Source organism: Zingiber officinale, chromosome 3A (genome assembly GCF_018446385.1).
Source record: "Zingiber officinale cultivar Zhangliang chromosome 3A, Zo_v1.1, whole genome shotgun sequence".
NCBI classification, from domain to species: domain Eukaryota; kingdom Viridiplantae; phylum Streptophyta; class Magnoliopsida; order Zingiberales; family Zingiberaceae; genus Zingiber; species Zingiber officinale.
The window spans coordinates 32846699-32865903 of record NC_055990.1 but is presented as its reverse complement, the minus strand read 5'-3'; the positions used below and the strand labels follow the sequence as shown (position 1 = coordinate 32865903).

At 33.1% G+C, this 19205-nt stretch overlaps 2 protein-coding genes and 1 pseudogene across 2 annotated transcripts; all 3 read left to right on the top strand.

The window, feature by feature from the left end:
• The first annotated feature begins 1086 nt into the window (after window positions 1–1086).
• On the top strand, window positions 1087–6801 carry LOC122051684 (coatomer subunit epsilon-1-like). The gene is made up of 7 exons (XM_042612902.1): window positions 1087–1366; window positions 1465–1548; window positions 2589–2740; window positions 3327–3462; window positions 3544–3699; window positions 3834–3913; window positions 6538–6801. Exons 1-7 carry the CDS (start codon window positions 1202–1204, stop codon window positions 6629–6631), a joined length of 867 nt encoding a protein of 288 aa, XP_042468836.1. The 5' UTR covers window positions 1087–1201; the 3' UTR covers window positions 6632–6801.
• Window positions 6802–8403: 1602 nt separating this feature from the next.
• LOC122051683 (ATP-dependent Clp protease proteolytic subunit-related protein 2, chloroplastic-like) lies at window positions 8404–16534 on the top strand. The gene is made up of 9 exons (XM_042612901.1): window positions 8404–8565; window positions 8658–8692; window positions 8767–8839; window positions 10617–10737; window positions 10812–10949; window positions 14099–14215; window positions 14322–14390; window positions 15440–15535; window positions 16126–16534. Exons 1-9 carry the CDS (start codon window positions 8501–8503, stop codon window positions 16264–16266), a joined length of 855 nt encoding a protein of 284 aa, XP_042468835.1. The 5' UTR covers window positions 8404–8500; the 3' UTR covers window positions 16267–16534.
• On the top strand, window positions 11349–11527 carry LOC122054567 (annotated as a pseudogene).
• Window positions 16535–19205: the final 2671 nt, after the last annotated feature.

The following is a 19205-nucleotide window of genomic DNA, read 5'->3' as shown; positions in this document are numbered from 1 at the left end:
CCCACCAGCCATCAGGGTAAATCGGAAAGCGCACGTGGCGACGTCCCGAGCACTTGTCAATAATTATTTATGGTGGGAAAAAAGACGAATGTATTCACCCCCGCGCCCTACAATTAGAAGTAGTGGCCAATTAGATCAATCTTACTTCTTTATTAGTAAAATTTAAAAAATAAATCATATTTTATGTTAATTAATTTGACAATGAATAATAAATAACTGTAATATTATTAATATACATTTTCGTTGCTATTTTTTTTAAAAAAATTATTAATCAATTTGAACTTGAAAGAAGTCTTAATACAGTGATAAGAGTGTTTAAATCCTATAGAAATATCAATTAAGTATAATCAATAAATATTTTAAATTTATAAACCAAAATTAATTTTATGAGTAAATTAAACTATTATCATTAAAAAATTAAAAATTATGAAATAAATTTTAATAAAAAATAAAAATAAATTATCAACAAAATTTTAATAAAAGCTATCCATCAAATCTAACTTTAACAGTAAAAAATTAAAATTATTGATTAAATTTCAAAAAAAATTACTAATCAAATATAATTTAGATAGTAAAAAATTTAAATTATTGATGAAGATAAAATCTTCACTAAAATTTATTTTAGTTATAATTTTAAATATTTAAATCTAAACTCATATATCTTTAAATTAATATTTATATTTAATATATATATATAATTTGATAGATCCTAATAGGGCTCCTGCACATGACACATAGACCGAGCTGGCCTTAGTTACGATGCAGATTGTTTTTACTTCTTGCAAAAAATAAGTCTTCATCGACAATTTCATTTTCTTCCTAACACTGCATTTTGTACAAAGCACCTTAATTAACACAATTTCCACCAAAGAGTCTTTTGCAGTAAAATGTACTTTGAAGAAAATAGTTTTATTGTCAGCGTGAGATTCGTATGGAGAATTAAATAAATACTTAAAAAAACAAAATCTATAATTTCTAAGCTATAATAAGTTAAGCGATGAGTAAGTTGTGCCCTGGCCCGGCAGGCCCGCACCTCAATGCTAAATGGGTCATTAACTGGGCCGTTTTTCTCTTGCTATATTCATTCTGTTTACTACGAAATGACCGAAGCAGGAGCCAATTGCGAAACCCACTCTCAACTTCCTCGATCTCCGATCTCGGTCTCGGTCTCCGCCGGCAATAGAACTTCCAGGCGACGGTGATGGCGGCCTCTCCCGACCTTCTGTTCGGCCTCCGCAACAGCTTCTACTTGGGCGCCTACCAGGCCGCCATCAGCAGCAGCGACATACCAAACCTCACCGCCAACGAAGCCCTCGAGCGCGATGTCATCGTCCAACGCTCCTACATCGGCATCGGATCCTACAAGGTTCGCCTTCCCCCTCGTGATATTTACTCTCCTCCTATGGATCTGTTCTTATTTGCCTAAAGATTCGGATCTCTGATTGCATCTCTGCTTCTTTGCAGCTTGTCATAAATGAGATCGATTCGTCGGCACCTACTGCTCTCCAAGCCGTCAAATTACTCGCCCTTTACCTCTCCGGAAGCAAGGTTCGAGTTTTTTCTTCCTTTCTTCTCATGTGTCGATCAGATCTTGAATTCGATAGGTTTGATTTGATACATTTCGGACACGATTCCTGTGATCTGGGAGGTTTGGGGCTCAATGATAGTCGTGTTATTCCACCTTTTTTGTTCTTTCTGATTATAATTCTAAATAGCAATATTTGACAAACAGAGGAACTTACCTTTTACATTTTTTTTCTGTCGACAAATTATGCTCAGCATAAGATATAATTACTGATTTTTCTCATAAACCTGTATTAACAAGTATTAAGATTTTGAATCTTAATCATGAACTGAACTATGTGGCTAACTTTTATTTTAGAAAAAAAAATGCAGAAATCTGCTGGATGAGTGAGCATATGCTTATAGTTTCACATGAAACCAAATTATTGTTTCCCAACTAAATCAACATATGAATTTGTTCTTAATACAAGCTATTTTAATTATTATTTTAGTCTAAGTAATGTATCATGTCCAATACCATAGGTAGCACTGTCAGTGGGGGAGTTGGAATGGAGGAAATTGGATCAGTAGAGCTATTAGTTTATTAAAATTACAACATTTAATTGCCATGTCATAACTTAAAGGTTTATGTATGAAAAGGTTAAGTGTATATATATTTGTTCTAATCTTGATAGGATGTTCTAAATAGATCAAAGTAAAAGGATGCTATGGATTGACAAAACTCATATTGGTCGTGATCTTTTTAGCAATTAACCTTAGAATTTTGAACTATCTATTGAATTTTTAATGTTTTCCTTTTTTGCCACTGGCTTATTGCCTGAAGCCATTAAGTATCCAGATGCAATCCCTATATCAAGGGATCTATTTTCTATGTAGACCTAAAAACGTTCTCTTTTTTTTTTTTTCCCTTTTTTACAATTGATTAGTTTGGAGAGACAAAATGTATTTAAGGTTCAAGGATTTCTCAAAATATGGGGAATGAATTATTTCATCATTTCTTCTATGCCTCATCATGATAAGTGCACCCTGATGGATTCTCATCATATCTTATTTTTGTTAATTAGGAAGCTGCTATTTCGAGCATCCAAGAGTGGTTAAGTGATGCTGCACTAGGAAACAATCCTGTCCTTCGTTTGATTGCCGGGATCATATACATGCATGAACAAGACTACAATGAGGCACTGAAACATACCAATGCTGGTGGAACCATGGAACTGTGAGCAGCTACTTTCAGCCAAAGATAAATATATGCTTTTCTTGATTATTTGGTTCTCAGTATGGATTTTATAACCTGTAGCTTATGTTCTCTTCTCTATTTCACCCAAAACTAAAAGCTTCTTGGTAAATTTGCTAGATGATGATTTTTCTTGAAATCACATAATTTATTCATGAAAATTTACTGATCCATTTACTATACGTATCTAGAATTTCTGTTTTTTATAAACCTCTCTCTGAGTGTATTATGTTTTCTTTTTTCCTTTTTTTATTAATTTTTTTGGGATCTAACACATTTTGCTGTGACAATTAGATGACCTTATTTGTTAATGATTAATATAAATACATTTTTTTTACTTCATATGTTCCCCAAGATTGAGTTTGACACTGAATTTTAGAATGTTAAATAGTCTAGTAAATTTGGATTTATGGAATTTGGACAGTCACATTTTGAAATTTATATTCCACATAGGTGAAAGCTGTAATTTGTTTCACTAGACTATCCTTTTAGTTCAATGCTGCTTTTTTATTGCAGTTAATCTGTTATTCGTTTCTGAAGTATGGTTGAATTTTAATACCTTTTGCAGCTACGCACTGAATGTTCAAATATTCATTAAGATGCATAGGTCAGACTATGCAGAGAAACAACTTAAAATGATGCAACAAATTGATGAGGATCATACGCTGACCCAACTTGCAAATGCGTGGTTAGATTTGGCAGTGGTAGGCCTAGTTATTAACGATTGCAGCAAATACTGATATTCAGATTTCATGAGTATGCATCTCAATTATCTGGTGTTTCAGGGTGGTTCTAAGATACAGGAAGCTTATCTGATTTTTCAAGACTTCTCTGAGAAATACCAGATGACTGGAATGGTTTTAAATGGTAAGGCTGTTTGTTGTATTCACATGGGTCACTTTGACGAAGCTGAGTCCTTACTGCTTGAAGCACTAAACAAGGTAAACTTGAAAATTTATTAAAATTTGTCTTGCACAATCAAGCAGTTCGTCAGTTATATTTTGATGGATGATAATTCCATTTTTAAGTCATTGCAAACTATACAGTTTATAAAATATGAGATTTATGATTTCAGGATGCAAAGGATGCAGAGACTTTGGCCAACCTTGTTGTATGCAGTCTTCACCTAGGCAAGCCTTCCACAAGATTTCTCAAGTAAGCAATTGATACCCTTTCCTCAACCATATTCTATGTTTCTCAGATTTGATTATGGGTGACTTAAATGGATACGGATCTAGATGCATCATTTGTTCTATTAGTGGAAATGTGGGGTTAAGTAGGTATATGTTTCCAACACATTATACCCTCCCAGGTTTGTGTTATGTCAGCATTGGTTGGGGGACTGCCGAGTTGAAGTAACAAAGACAATATTAAAGAAATTCTAAGAGATAAAGGCATTGTTTTGTGGTGATTATCTTGACTTTCATTTTCAATAATCTTCTAAGTTGTCTCAAATCTTTTCTTTTGTTTTTGGAGGACCAGAATTGTCACATAATCAAGGTAATTCTCCCAATTCTCAAGGCTTAGAGGATGTGAACAAAAAAGATATTCTTAAACAAGATTGCTACCTAATACCCATAGATAAGAGCTCATTTATGTTTGTTCATAACAATGAGTTGATAAACTTGAATGAATGAATCATTGAACAATCCTAATAACATAACAATTTGGCTCATTAATATTCATGAACAATGTTCACATCAAAGCTTGTGAATTATGTAAGATTGTTGCGCTGAGGGAGGGAGGGGGGGAGTGAATAACACTCGTAACTTTCACATTTTTCGCGTAAAACAATCGTTTAGAGTTGTGTAGTGGACAATAGAAATAAGAACACAAACACCAAAGGTTTACTTGGTTTGGAGCCTATGACTACTACTACTCAACGCCCGTGATCATTGATCACTTTCGTTGTGCAATCACTATAGTTTCAGAAAATCTTTACAAATAGAGTATAGAGATGAAGTACAAGAACAATACAATTAAAGTACTATAATCAAAATTATACCGACGATTTTGGAATTCGAAGAGGCTTGCTTTCGGTCATTGGAGCAGCATTACGACTTCGTCGGGTTGTCTTTGGAGCAGCGCGCAAGGGAAGGATCTCGAAGATGAGTTGTGTTGATGCTCTTGCTCGAAGAAGACTTTTATAGACTGCTGAAGGTGTCTTCAACTTCATGGAAGGCGTCTTCAACTCCATGGAAGGCACCTCCAGCTGTATACTTTATTCCTATAGTATCGAAGTTGATAACTTTTGCAATTTGCTAAGTTCATCCACCTGAAGGCGCCTTCAGCCATATGGAAGGCGCCTTCCAACATTGTTCATCCAAGGCTCTTTTGTGCATTTCACTTCCTGGAAGACATGTTAGTCCAAAATATCAAATATACCCTGTAAAATAAAGTTAGCACAATAAAATAATATGGAATAAAAATATTTGACAATATCTGGACTGTTCGGTTTTGACTTTCGGATTTCCCGTGAAACCTTAGGTCGAACCGGCGCATATTGTTCCCTCAACGGGAATGCGTCCTCATCTACTTATCTCAGGAGAATTTACCTTTTACCAGGCTAGTCCTGGTCCTCCAGACCGTTTGGATTTTTGCTTAGTGTCTGAGACATCGGGACTTCATGTTGGATGATCAATCCTGACCCGTCTAGTCTTCCACTTGGTGTTCGCGACCCTCAGGATTTTCACCTAGCGTCCTCAACCCTAGGATTTCGCCCAACGTCCTCGACCCGCCAAGACTTTGCCCAGTCTCCCGGATCAGGACTTCGTTGCCTAACCACAGCTAAGACTTTCCACCTGGCTAGCCTGAACTTTCCTTTGCCTAAAATTAACCTTTGGACTTTTCTACACACTCAGTTCAACTTGTTAGACAACAAGAAACCTTAACTTTGAACCCTTTACTATAATCAAAACTTAGGTTCAATCATTTGGTACTTCCTGCACTAACAAATTATGCCTAAAAAATGTGTGTGGACAAATTCATTTATATATATTTGTTTATAGACCTGTCTAAGTTTTCAACATACATGTACTTAGTTTTTTTTTCTCCTCAAATAGGATCATAATTGCATTACTTAGTTTTTTTCTCAAATAGGTATCATAATTGCATTTTATGCATACTAGGCTTACATAAATAATTTTTTCTAGTTGATATGAGCACTAGCATTAGTATGTTATTTAAACTTGTAAACAGTCTTATAAACCAAAAGGAATAAATATCTGTTTAGAATGGTCCATCTTATTTTTAAACAATTAAGAAAGATAGGCTTCATTTTTTGGATTGCCTTTAAGTTAGGTTTCATTTTCTGAAGTGTGATTTAACTTAGTAAGCAGAAGTTGCATCTAGTTGAGCACTTGAGCTTGAGTATTTATTCAAGCTCAATTCATGCATTGCTATTTCTTTTAATAAATAAACTTGAACCCGATTATACTCAAGTATAAATTGTAGTAGTAATGATCTCTAAATTGGACTTGACAATCTCTTCCAAACCATTCAACAATTGTGTCTCTTGTACTTCCTGTGATCTATTGGTGAGGTTGCATGTTCGTCTTGAACCTCCAGGCCTAATGATGATTGATAAACTTAGATTTATAAAGGTATATGTTAAGGATAAATCTTAAGGAATCCTGTGTTTGTGCGTGTTTACGTTAAATTCTTTTGAGCAATCCATATCATTTATAGAGTCGAAACTGTCTGTATTACTTTTGAGCAAATCTTTCCGTTTTATCAAATCATCCAGATGTTGTTCATTCTCTTTTCCTTTGATCGTGCAGCCAGTTGAAGCTGTTACATCCGGACCATATGCTTGTTAAACGCCTTGCAACAGCTGAAGATAACTTTGATAGAGCTGTTCAATCCATCGCATGATTCTATGTTTTGCTCTAGTGGAATTCTACTCGATCACTGCTCTGTTGTCGCCTTCTTTTTGTTCTTGTTTTGTGATCGTAATGCTCGTTCTCTACTAGTCAGATATCTTAAAGCGTATCATTATGTCCTTGAATATTTTTCCCTGATATATTGAACCATTGAATTGCCTACTTGGGATGTGTTATTGCCTTTTAGATTTGAATTTTACCACGAAACTTTGATCGGTCTATCCATCTATTTTTATTTGTTTAATAAAAATAGAATTTCTTTTATATATAGACACGCTCTGAACTCATTTTCGTATTATATTTCTGACTAAGATGACTTAAGGGCGCTTGGAATCAATGGAGGCGTCCTGAATGAATCGGCTATGACTAAGATGACTTGGAGCGTTTGGAATCAATGGAGGCGTCCTGAATGAATTGGGGTGCTCCTAGTGAATTCAGGCGACCAAAGTGGTCCTAGTTGTAGAAATGTGCTGTGAAAATGAGTCGGGAAGAATATATATATATATATATATATATATATATATATATATAGATAGAGAGAGAGAGAGAGAGAGGAGTTATAATTTGTACACTGGTTCATGTGTGATTCTGTGTGCTATTGAGTGAATTTGGTGCGTTCGGAAGTAGTCGGGGCATCCAACTCACTTCTGGGCATCCCGAGTTCACTTAGTGGCCCACAGAATTGTCCACAGGCGGGTGTACAAGTTAACAAATCCATAAATAGAGAGAGTTGATATGTTGCACAACTCTGGTTTTGTGTTTTGTGATTTTAATTGTAGTAGATTTTTTAAATTATTTTTCTATTATATTAGTGACGGAAATTAAATTTGTGTGGTAGTAATTACGGAACCGTAGTTATTACAATATTGTTGTGATTTGTTTAATCACGTTGTCGTAGTTGTTACAATGTTAAATCTGTGTTATAATAACTATAGACTTGTAGCTGCTACAACATGATTATTATTTAATCATATTATAACAGTTATAAAGTCGTAGCTGCTATAACATTAAGTATGCATTGTAGCTATTATAATGTTGCTAGCTATGAGTTTATAATTACTATAATATATAGACACACTACGCACAAAAGTAAATTAACTGACCTTCGTCGGTAGAGTATCATGGTTAAGTCTTCTAAAAGTTGGAAAGTCACTTGTAGCGTATTTTTTTTTCTGATTAATAGTGGATCTAAAAATATTAATTGTTAGAATAGATTTTTATGTGTATTTTATCGATTTTATCTATGATAATTTTTCTTAGAGTTAGGTCAATCGTCTAAAATTGGTACCAACTAAAAAAAAACTATTTCACTATATTTTGCCTATTAATAAATTTTCTTTTATCATTCTCCACAGAAGTTCGTTTTGCTTTTATTTCTACTTTAAAATTGAATCTTTCCTTTCCCGGGCTATTGGTAAGGATTATGCGACTACCATTTCATTTGTGCTTTAAAATTTATCCGGATGACAAATAAATTTTTTTTTAAGAACCGAATCAGTCATAATTGTAAGATTTAGATATGAATTATCAAAAAAAAAATAGAAAATAAAAAAAAAATAAATTGGGCATTGTTTTAGTCTGAAAAATTTATAACAACACACAAACTATCTAAGAATTTTAAAACTATAAGCGGTGTTTTAAAAACATTATAAATTTTAGGGGGCAAAATGAGCATTTCAACAAAATTAGACCTTGATTTATTTGTCTTAGAAAATTTGGGCATATTTTTTTTAGCTTCTCTTGGGTCGGGCTTGGTATAAAAATGGCAAATAAATCTACACAAACCGGAACAGATCGGAGATCCAGTCTAGAAAACCCTCGTTCAGGTTATCCGCTGCCGATCGCTTCGAAACCCTCTCCCATGGCGGTCTCTCTGCAATCCGCCTACTCTCGCCCTGTGGCACTTGACCACAGGCACTCTCCCAGGTGAATCCCTTTTCCCATCCCTCAATTTCATCGTCTACTTGTGCTTCCATGTAATGCCGCTGTTTCTTCCTTTGTTCCGTTGTCCTTGGCAGCTTAACCTTCAAGAACTTTGCTGGCCCCAAGTCAGGTACCGATTCTCATGTTTTGGAAGAGATAGAGATTCTCTCGGTAGACTAATTGTTTCTCATTTCACCGAAGCAGGTGCCTTTAGGCGTGGACCTTCCAATGTTAACGCTGAATTCTATAGTAGGGTTAATCAAAGCATCTGTTTGAGGTATGATTTTTGACTGTCAATTCAAGCGTTGCTTTTTCTTGTTCAGAAATATTTTGCAAAAGCAGCGGACCACAGTAAAGTTCGTCTTTATGTTTTCTCATGGTTACTGTCTGAAAAATCTGAGCTCGTTTGCTACCCGAATTTAATTTCGTGTAATCTAACGAGATGGGATTTGATATCATTTATGCAAAGCTAAGTTGTTACTGTCTTATTTTCTATAGTTACTGAAAAATTAGTAGGGGTGGCAATTCAGATCACGTTATGCTAATCACATAACCATGTCAAAAGCAGGTCATGCCAATGTAAAACTATGCAAAATAATATAAAACTATAATATGGTTTAAAAATTAATTTTACATGATTAAAGATTGATTGAAGCTTCTAAAGATTCTGTAATGTAAAAAGTTATTAAAATTAATATAGCACATGTCTCCCATTTACATACTCAGGTTGTGATGTTTCACTTTTAGGATTTGTCTCTCTTAGCTGTATCTTTGGGTCACGTTAAATTATATTGGATTATGGAGTCATGTCCAATATTGTCCGAATTAATAGTAATTTGATCAAGTAAGCATTAATTAATTCCTTGTAGCATTGTGTTGGAATGGCAAGCAAGGAGGAATGTGTACTACCATTCTCAGTGCCCCATATTCACTCCGCAACTTTTTCTCTTCGTTATTGCTTCTTGCCAGCTGGGAGTTGAAAGAAGTGTTGCATTGGTGATGAGGTGGGGCAGGACAATTTGCTTCTCCTTCTTGGAAGTGGGACTGTGATATAGACTATAAAGCAAGGCTGAATAGAACAAGTTACCAGCTTCAAGACATGGAGCACGAGTACTGTATTATCCTTGATGACTGACTGATGAGGATTTTCCTTCTCTGAAAAATGGATGGAGGATAGGTTATCTCGGTTGATTCTAGTCTCCATTGGAATGGTCGTTTTTTGAAAACTTACTGTTAGCATACTCATAGGCATAATTATTATACTATGATTTGTTTACAACTATGTTCTCAACAGAAAAATATTAGAATATGCGGTATAATTCTTTATCTTGATGATATTACATATTCGTCCTATTTTCATAACATAGTCATCCAGAACTCTTATGTCCATTGCCAAATAATGAGATGATAAGCTTCACTCTGTATTATAGACTTTTTCCAATTGTAGTGAATTATGATCAATGCCTGAGTTATAGAAATGCAAGCTTTATTTGTGTGCATTCGTTCTGCTCAACTTGTTCTTTCTGAGACCTTGATTATAAGGGTAATCTTTGTCCAAATTATGGAAGTTGATAGCATCCACATTGATTAGAATGAATCCATTGATATTCACAGGTATTTCTCTTAATTAAGATTTTTGTCTGAATTTTACATGGACAAATTCTGACCATGGCTTATTCACAGAATTTTATCATGCAAATCATACAAAAAGTATGATTTTAACTGCATGTAGCATTCATTGAATAATTATGAAAATATACTAACTTCAGTTAGGAAATTGAAGTATGTTTCTGACCTATTATTTCATTCAATTTGATGTATTCTTGTGTTATAGTTTATCCATGTGAATCATGATGAACCTTTACTGTATGTGATTGAAATTTCAGAGATTTTTAAAAATTGTAATAAATTTAGACTTTCAATTGGTTGCATGATTAAATGATAGTATAACAAAAAGACCAGGTTATTGTACTTCCTTCTATAATTTATATTTATTGCATGTTTGTCACTTGACTTATTGCTTTTCTTATATGAATCCTTTTTATGTATGTTAGATATTCAGCAAAGAAGGGTTCACGGGGTCGGGTATTTATGATGCCCATAGGTATTCCAAGAGTTCCCTACAGAACCCCTGGTGAAGGAACTTGGCAATGGGTTGATCTATGGAATGCCCTTGTAAGAAGCAATAGTTTTTCTCTGATCAACTGTATACTAGATTGTATTTAATCAACTAACTAGTTGGTTTGTAGTACCGAGAGCGTGTTGTCTTTATTGGGGAACATATAGATGAAGAATACAGCAATCAAGTCTTGGCAACAATGCTGTATCTTGACAGCATCGAGTCATCAAAAAAAATATACCTCTATATTAATGGCCCAGGTGGTGATGTGAGTGCTTACTAAAGTCTTTCCTTTAATTCAACTACCTCTCTTAATCCTTTTTAATGTTAGTATATTATCATCAATATCTCCTCCCTGCTCAATAATAGAACTAGCATTTTTAAATTTTTTTATTTACAGGACCTGCATATAATCTTACTATTTAATTAAGAATATGGACCCTTTAATAACTACTTTTGGTGAAGTCCAAAATTAAATTTTACGTTAATATCCTTTTTTCTTTTCTCACTGAAATAATTTTAAAACTTATTAGTAATTTTCTCTAGTTGTTTTTCTATAAAAAATATGCATTGTCATGATTCTCTTTAGTCCCACATCTTAGGATTGAGAACACCGCGAGTGAAGAAGCTTCTATAAATATTTTGGGCTGACAACGTTAGAAAGTATACACCTTTCTCGGCCTTTTGGCTAAGATCAAGTGTAGTATCTATTCTTATCAGTTTAATATCTGATATAAAAAACTAAATTAATTTTTTATGAGGGAGAGTTCGTTATAGTAGCTTGTTGCTAGGGTTCTCGACTGTTGCCCTTGCGTTGCACTACTTACTAAGTCCCATTTATGGGCTTGAGGCACTAATTTACGCATATTCATGCATTATATTACGTGTGCGCGATGACTAGTTCATATTAATTATTGCCTCACAATTTATTTTAGTGAAGGTTCACATTTTTTTTATAGTTCTTTACTTTAAACCTTTGATTTTGAAGATTTGTGTCCACAATTCAAGCTTCAGACTTAATTTATTACATTCTTATTAATTAGCACATGCAAATTATTTTATACACTAAAGGAAATTTATTTTGAATATGTTGGTAAATTCATGATATTGAATGGAAGTGTCTAGGGAAATAAGACATTGAATAACTTACAAAATTTTTTAATATGATATTGAAAACGAAAAAATGTTTGATCAATGAAGGGTAAGTACTTTAGTTCCTTTATATAAGAACAAGAAAGATGTACAAAATTGTGCAAACTATAGGGGTATTAAACTAATGAGTCATTCCATGAAACTTTGGGAAAAAGTAATAGAAAAAAGATTAAGGAGACCACGGTGATCGAAAATCAATTTGGGTTCATGTCTGGAAGGTCAACAATAGAAGCTATACATCTTCTTAGATAACTAATTGAAAAATATTGAGAACAAAAACATGATCTATAGTATTCATTGACTTAGAAAAAGCTTATGCTAGAGTCCCAAGAGAAATTATACGGAAAATTCTAGAAAAGAGAAGTGTTGACGTAACATATATTGAACTAATTAAGGATATGTACGAGGATGTAATGACCAGAGTAAAGCTTTCAGGTAGAGTAACTGAAACATTTCCAATAAAGATAGGGTTACATCAAGGATCAGCTCTAAGTCCCTAACTTTTTATACTAATTATGGATGAACTCACTGCACACATTCAAGATACAGTATCGTGGTGCATGTTGTTTGTAAATGATATTATTTTGATAGATGAAACAAGTGAAGGAGTAAATGCTAAACTAGAATCTTGGCGGGAAACACTAAAAGGGAAATGCTTTAGATTTAGTAGAATAAAGACAGAATATATGGAATTTAAATTTAACAATATTAAACGTAATGAAGTAATTGTTAAGATAGGAGATAACGAGTTGTCTGAAACTGAGAGGTTTAAATATTTAGGATCATTTTTACAAAACAATGGAGGGATTGAAAGAGATGTTTTACATAGAATACAAGCAGGATGGTTGAAATGAAAGAGAGTGTCGGGTGTTTTATGTGACTTAAAGTACTTCAAAAACTTAAAGGAAAGTTCTACAAAATCGCAGTTAGACTTGTTATATTATATGGAGTTGAATGTTGGGCTATAACTCGGGCACATGAGCAGAAGATGAGAGTTACAGAGATGAGGATGTTAAAGTGCATGTATGAACATACAAGAATGGACAGAATAAGAAATGAGAGTATTAAAAAGAAAGTCGAAGTTGCATCTATTGAGGAAAAACCTCGAGAGACATGCGCAAGATGACATGACCATGTACTTAGACGCCTAATAAATGCTCCAGTTAGGCGATATGAAATTATGACAAACACGCATATCAAACGAGGAAGAGGAAGTCCCAAAAAAAAGGCTTGGTTAATAACAATAAAACAGGATAAAATTAATTTAAGTATAGATGATGATATAATAGGAAAGCTTAATGGCGTAAAATGATCAATATAGCCTATCCCACTTAGTGGGATAAGCCTTGATTGTTGTTGTTGTTGTTATTTTTGTATGTTGGTAAATTCATTTTCCATTATTTCTAAATAATAGTCTTTAAGCTAGGCATTCATGAAAACCTAAAGTTCAAAAGAAGTCATTGATTTTGCTCTTAGTAACTTAACACTAGCAATTGAATAATTGTACATATCTCTAGTCATATTGATATAATTATTGCTATTTTAGGATTTTATTATAAACTTCTTCTAAAAGGGAAACCTCATGCATGAAATTACCGTCAATGTAGTCTAAATTAATTAAAATTATATGTGGATGCTTCTTTTCTCTATATTTATCCATTAGTTATGTTATTAAATAAAATATATACTTGATCTTATGGGCATGAAACCAAGTTTATCTTTTGTTCTTCTCTCAATGACTCTTTAAAGTTTCATAGTTTGACTTGTTAGCTCAATCCCTCTATAATTAGGGCAACAATGCATATCATCATCACCTCTTATAGGCTAATACTAGAAGATTTTCCTTTGTTCCCCATGCATGTTAATTCAATAAATAACTACCTTGATTTCCTAAACTCTTCCAAAACTTAATAGAAGTATGATCTGAACCTATACTTTTAACTACCTTAGTTTTAAAGTTTTTTTTACCTCATTCAATTTGGTGTTATGAGTTCGGCACTAACTATAGTTTTTGGTCTCTATATTGGATTTTCATTATTGTATTCATTAAATAGTTTGTATTTGCATCATCAAAAATAAAATTAACTTTTTTTGTTTTCATCTTTTATGCATATAATATTATCTCAATTGCTGCACTTTCTTTTCCTAGCTGTAATTATCAGATAAATATAATAAATTAGATAAACTAGATTCTATCAAGTATCATAATCAAGAAAATATTGTTAATCATATTGGTAAGAATTTTATGATTGGCTTCTTTTGCAGCTTACTCCAAGCATGTCTATATATGACACTATGCAAAGCTTACAAAGTCCCGTTGCAACCCACTGTGTGGGCTATGCATATGACATGGCAGCATATATTCTTGCAGCCGGAGAGAAGGTATAACTGTTTTTCCAAAAAAAAAAAAATGGTTGCAAGCATCTATTCTCTTGTAACATTTGCTTGCTACCTTCATTTCTGTTTCTTCTTCTTTATCATTGTTTAGGGTAACCGGTCTGGTATGCCTCTTTGTGAAATTGCTCTTCAAACACCTGCCGGAGTAGCTCGTGGCCAGGTTCTAACTCTTTTTGTTAGCTTTCTCTTAATGCTAATTTATAAGATGTTGTCATTGCTTATGTGAATTTCTTTTAAATAGATGCGCTTCTTAATTATTTCACTATCTCCACTCAAAATGATTGGGATTCTCATTAGTCTATTCCAGCAATCACTGTATCTGCAACTTCTTTCAGATATGTGGAAAAGGTGATTGAAATTCATCATTTTGTTAATATTACACTGATATCTACACTACCTCCACTCAAAATGATAGAAACTAGTCTGTTTACCCTAACTAAAGCAAGAAATTTTGGGGGGCATAACTTTCATTTGGGATTCTCATTAGTCTATTCCAGCAATCACTGTATCTGCAATTTCTTTCAGATATGTGGAAAAGGTGATTGAAATTCATCATTTTGCTAATATTACACTATTTTCTCTTCTCCAACCCCCAAAAAGGTATCTTCCCTTTAGATATTTCAACTTTGTTGCATCAATTTTTGTCTTCAAACGACCTGAAATACTTAATCCATACCATCCACTTTCTTATCATAGCTTAATGTTTACCAAGGATTGTAGAAGCTATAACTGTTTAATGATCTGAAACAGAATGCTTCAAATATGCAGCCTCAGATTTTGGATATTTCTTCAATAGATAATGGCATAACCTATTGTCCTCTAGTTTCATTTTACACACAACCCATTTAGCATTCTTTTGTTAATAAATAAATAACCTATAGGGTTTTTTCCAGTGATCCTGATAAAGAGCAAGAGTAAAAATGGTCCTGAATCACTAAGGATATCTTACTCCAAATGATTACTCAACTAACCTTTTATGTTTACTTCTAATGCTGTACTTAATATTGCCACTCATTATTTACTGAAAATCAGAAGTGAATCCGCAGCTCAGATTTAAATTTGCACTACTATTGGTTTGGTCTTTGTATTGCATGGAAATTACCTTGTGTAATCTATTTTGAAGAACAATGTTTAATCTACAATAGGCCCATCGTTTCCTTCTCTTTGCTCTAAAAATAGCCTCGTTTATATATAGTGCTTGCTTTACAGGCTGATGATGTTCAGAACGAAGCAAATGAACTTCTCCGAATCCGGGATTACCTATTTAGCGAATTGTCAAAAAAGACAGGTCAACCTCTTGAAAGGGTATGTCTTCTTTTCCGTTTTAACTGCATCTTTAGTAATCTTACACATGATTAGCACATGTCGGAGCATGCATTATTACCAAACATATTGGAGTCTTTGAGGATCCAACTTAGTAGTTAATAAGTAGTACAACTTGAGTTGTTCTCAGATTGATCTTCTGGACCTTGATATTCAGGAGAGTGAATTTTATCACCTGATTGGTTAAATGTGCCAATCCATGGAAGTTTGGCCAGAAGTAAATCAAATTTGTGAATACTTCAAAAAGTGATGACTCTTGAACAAACTTGAAGGATCCACTTCTGGTCAACAACTTGCATATGTTCTGGTGGATTGATGTATTTGATTTTATCCAACACTAGCACGTCTTTTAACATCTGTAGTATTTATGTGGTAACTGCCGTTGGAAGGTGCAAAGTGGAAAATGATGCAATCATCTTGCATTTAATTTCTGTAGGAAATGAGAAAATCTTCTCAACGAGCTTGTAGATAAATAGGATAAAGATCCTTATGTGGAAGCTTTTTTTATTTGCCCGCCTGTTTATTACCATATCTACTTGCGTTTTGATTGCAATAGCATTTGGATGTTGCAGATCAGTAAGGATCTGGTGTATGTGGCACGCTTCACTGCACAAGAAGCTCTGGAGTATGGGCTAATTGACCGCATCATCAGACCCTCACGCATCAAGCCTGACGCCCCTCGTAAGGAAACTCCAGGAATTGGCCGAGGCTGATTGACTCTTGCTTCAAACGCATCCTCACACACCTGATATCTTTACAGATGGATTTGAGTACATCTTTCAAGTTGGTTTTCAAGTCAGGCGTCTTGTAGCTCTAAATCACAATCTCTAAGCGCACACAACTTATGCTTTACTCACTATTCATTAGAGAGATAGTGAAGCACTGCTTCTGTAATTAATTTGTTTTTGCTGGTTTAAGATTAAGCCCTAAACATCCATGGAACTATGAACTTTCACAAGTAAAATTTGTTCAAAGTGCAAACTTTTTTTTTTCCCCAACACTAAGAAATATGTTCATCTCAAATTCAAAAGGATCACAAATAGCATTGGTTAACTTGATAAATAGCTTTGACTAGTATTTGTTAGCTTCCTCATTATTTGGTACATCAAATAGAAAGACCCTTTATCGGTATACTTCAATTGTGTAAACTCTGTTGTTAAAAGAATGGTACAGCCTGATGGTAATTTGGACCTTTTGTGTGCTTGCATTCCATACAATTTTTTTTTTCTGAGAATTTTACCAGTGTAAATATTTCACTAGTATTATCTCACCGTTCTTCCAAAAGCCATGTATGACCTCATCATCTTCTTTTGAATTGGAATTAGGTTTTGTGATGTTGATGGAGAACATTTTCAAAAGAGGTAATCATGAGATGTGCATGGATACACAATAATTAGTGGACCAATCAATACGGAGCCTGAACATTAATGGGAAAGTAATTGTACATATCAATTGGCCTTTTACCTGGGACGGGGAAAAAAACTATATATTTACTTTAGAATAAATTAATTGCAGCTCCATGAGGGAATAGATTTGGGTGATTACTGAGGTGAGATTTCTATGATTAGGACTGCAGGGAGTTGTACCAAACCACAGTGGAAGATGGAGCTGAAGGACAACCATGTCAAAGAAAAATAAGTGGCCATAGTGAATTAGTATATTTTGAATTATAGCAAAAGTTTTCGTCCCAGATTATATAAAAACAGATAAATTATGAGTCAATTTATAATAGACCACCAAGTGACATGTATATTTATTATGCTCATTGGTGTATGATTTGAGTACTTTCACGTTTTATATGGGATTTCTAGTTTTGGTTGGGAAATATTTTGGAATTAAAATTTCCAATTCAATAATTCAGTGAAGTCACACAGATGGGATGAGCGATGAGTTACTTGCTGCTCTCCACTTCAATTGACTTGACTTGACTGCTCAATGTTTAGCTTAACACAATAATTGATACATTGGTTATCTGAACTTTTTATTTCTTAGAATATTGCTAATAAATAATCTGAAAATACGGGTAAAAATTAAAAGGGTGTCCGCCATAGTTTTTTTATCTTAAGAATATTTTATTTTCAGCCACTACACTGTCTAGTACTAGTGAGAGGTAGTTGCTAGCAATGTGATAAAATATAATATTTCATTGAAATTAAAATTATCATATATAAAATATAATTATATCAAAATATTTTTGTGTCCACTTGATTAAAATTTTTTAAACTCTATTAAAATTATTTTAACTCAAAACCAAAATCATTTTAAAAATTTTATAGCTATTACTAAATTATCACAATTATCTCTGTAAGAGTATTAGTTGTTACTATCTTATAATAACTAATAAGTGGTTACTAAAAAAAATTTTAAAATAATTTTGATCAAGTTAAAATAATATTAATGGAATTTATCATTTTTGCCCGATGATAGTATTTTATAGATAGTAATTTTGATTAGTGTGATTTTTTTTATATTTTATCATGTTAGAGTATCCACATCAGTTATACTATTCAAAGATTTTATCCTAAATTTTGGATAGGTTAACTAAAAATCTTTTGCATCAGTTACCCTATCCATTCCCTAAATTTAGATTTGATGAATAGTGATTCTCTAAATTTAGGGAATGAAACTTTTATCCTAAAAATAAAATAAAATTTCTTTTTAATCTCTCTCCATCCACTAATATCTTTCCTTCCACTCATTCCATAAATATAATAATAAAAAATAGAAGAAAGAGAATAAAATAATAAAAAATTAAGGATGATGAAAATTTTAGGATATTTGATGTAGTGTGTAGTGAAAAGTGATTATCTAAATTTAATAAAGTGAGTCATTTACCCTAAATTTTAGATATAGTAATAGAAAAACTGATGTTGATGCTCTTAATAGTAGATAAGAATTATAATAACATTGAAAGTAAAAGTATTTTTGGGATAAAAAAAATTATGGAGCATTTAGTTTTTTAAAAAAGGAGTATTAATTTGACGTTATATAATGTGGGATGTTCTTTTAATTTTTGCCTTTAAAAAAATTCTATCACTTTTACTGTAAAAGATGATTATGTTTATTCTCTTAAAGTCCGTTTTTAGATTATGTGAATGGAAATAAATCATGATGTCAATTTATAATTGACCGTCAAATGACTAGAGGGGTAGGTGGAGTTTTTTCTTGAGAACATGCGTTAGCAAGGAATTGTTCCTTGCCTTCATTATAGTAAATTTGTCGTCCTCAAACTTATAAGAAAACCAAATAACTAGAAACAAACAAACCATCGAACTAATGTAATTCATATCATTTTCCTTTTTATTATCATCGTTGTTGTCCTATTATCTTTTAGCAAACATCCACCACTTGTTTCACGGTCAGGCATGGGACGATGAACTTGTATTACTACTTGCAAAGATTGGAAAAATGACAAAGAGTGTAAAGACCATGCCATTGCCAATCAAACCAAATTTCTTCATCTCAAAAATTGACTTAACAATGTAACCTATAATGGCAAGCCGAACGACATGCAAAATAGAAGAATGAGACACCATTTTCAAGAGTTTAAATGAGATGGGAGTTCAAAATTAGAATGATCTTCCTCTCAAATTATATGAGAAAAAGAAAGTAGTTTATCGGACCGAATTGGAAGGAAGAAAATATTATGACA

Excerpts from the sequence above, each read along its gene's own strand:
- LOC122051684 (XM_042612902.1), top strand. The coding sequence starts at position 1,202 with ATGGCGGCCTCTCCCGACCTTCTGTTCGGCCTCCGCAACAGCTTCTAC. Across the intron at positions 2,741-3,326 it reads GCTGGTGGAACCATGGAACT|CTACGCACTGAATGTTCAAA; the intron begins GTGAGCAGCTAC and ends TACCTTTTGCAG. Across the intron at positions 3,914-6,537 it reads CCTTCCACAAGATTTCTCAA|CCAGTTGAAGCTGTTACATC; the intron begins GTAAGCAATTGA and ends TTGATCGTGCAG.
- LOC122051683 (XM_042612901.1), top strand. The coding sequence starts at position 8,501 with ATGGCGGTCTCTCTGCAATCCGCCTACTCTCGCCCTGTGGCACTTGAC. Across the intron at positions 8,693-8,766 it reads CTTTGCTGGCCCCAAGTCAG|GTGCCTTTAGGCGTGGACCT; the intron begins GTACCGATTCTC and ends TCACCGAAGCAG. Across the intron at positions 14,216-14,321 it reads TTCTTGCAGCCGGAGAGAAG|GGTAACCGGTCTGGTATGCC; the intron begins GTATAACTGTTT and ends ATCATTGTTTAG.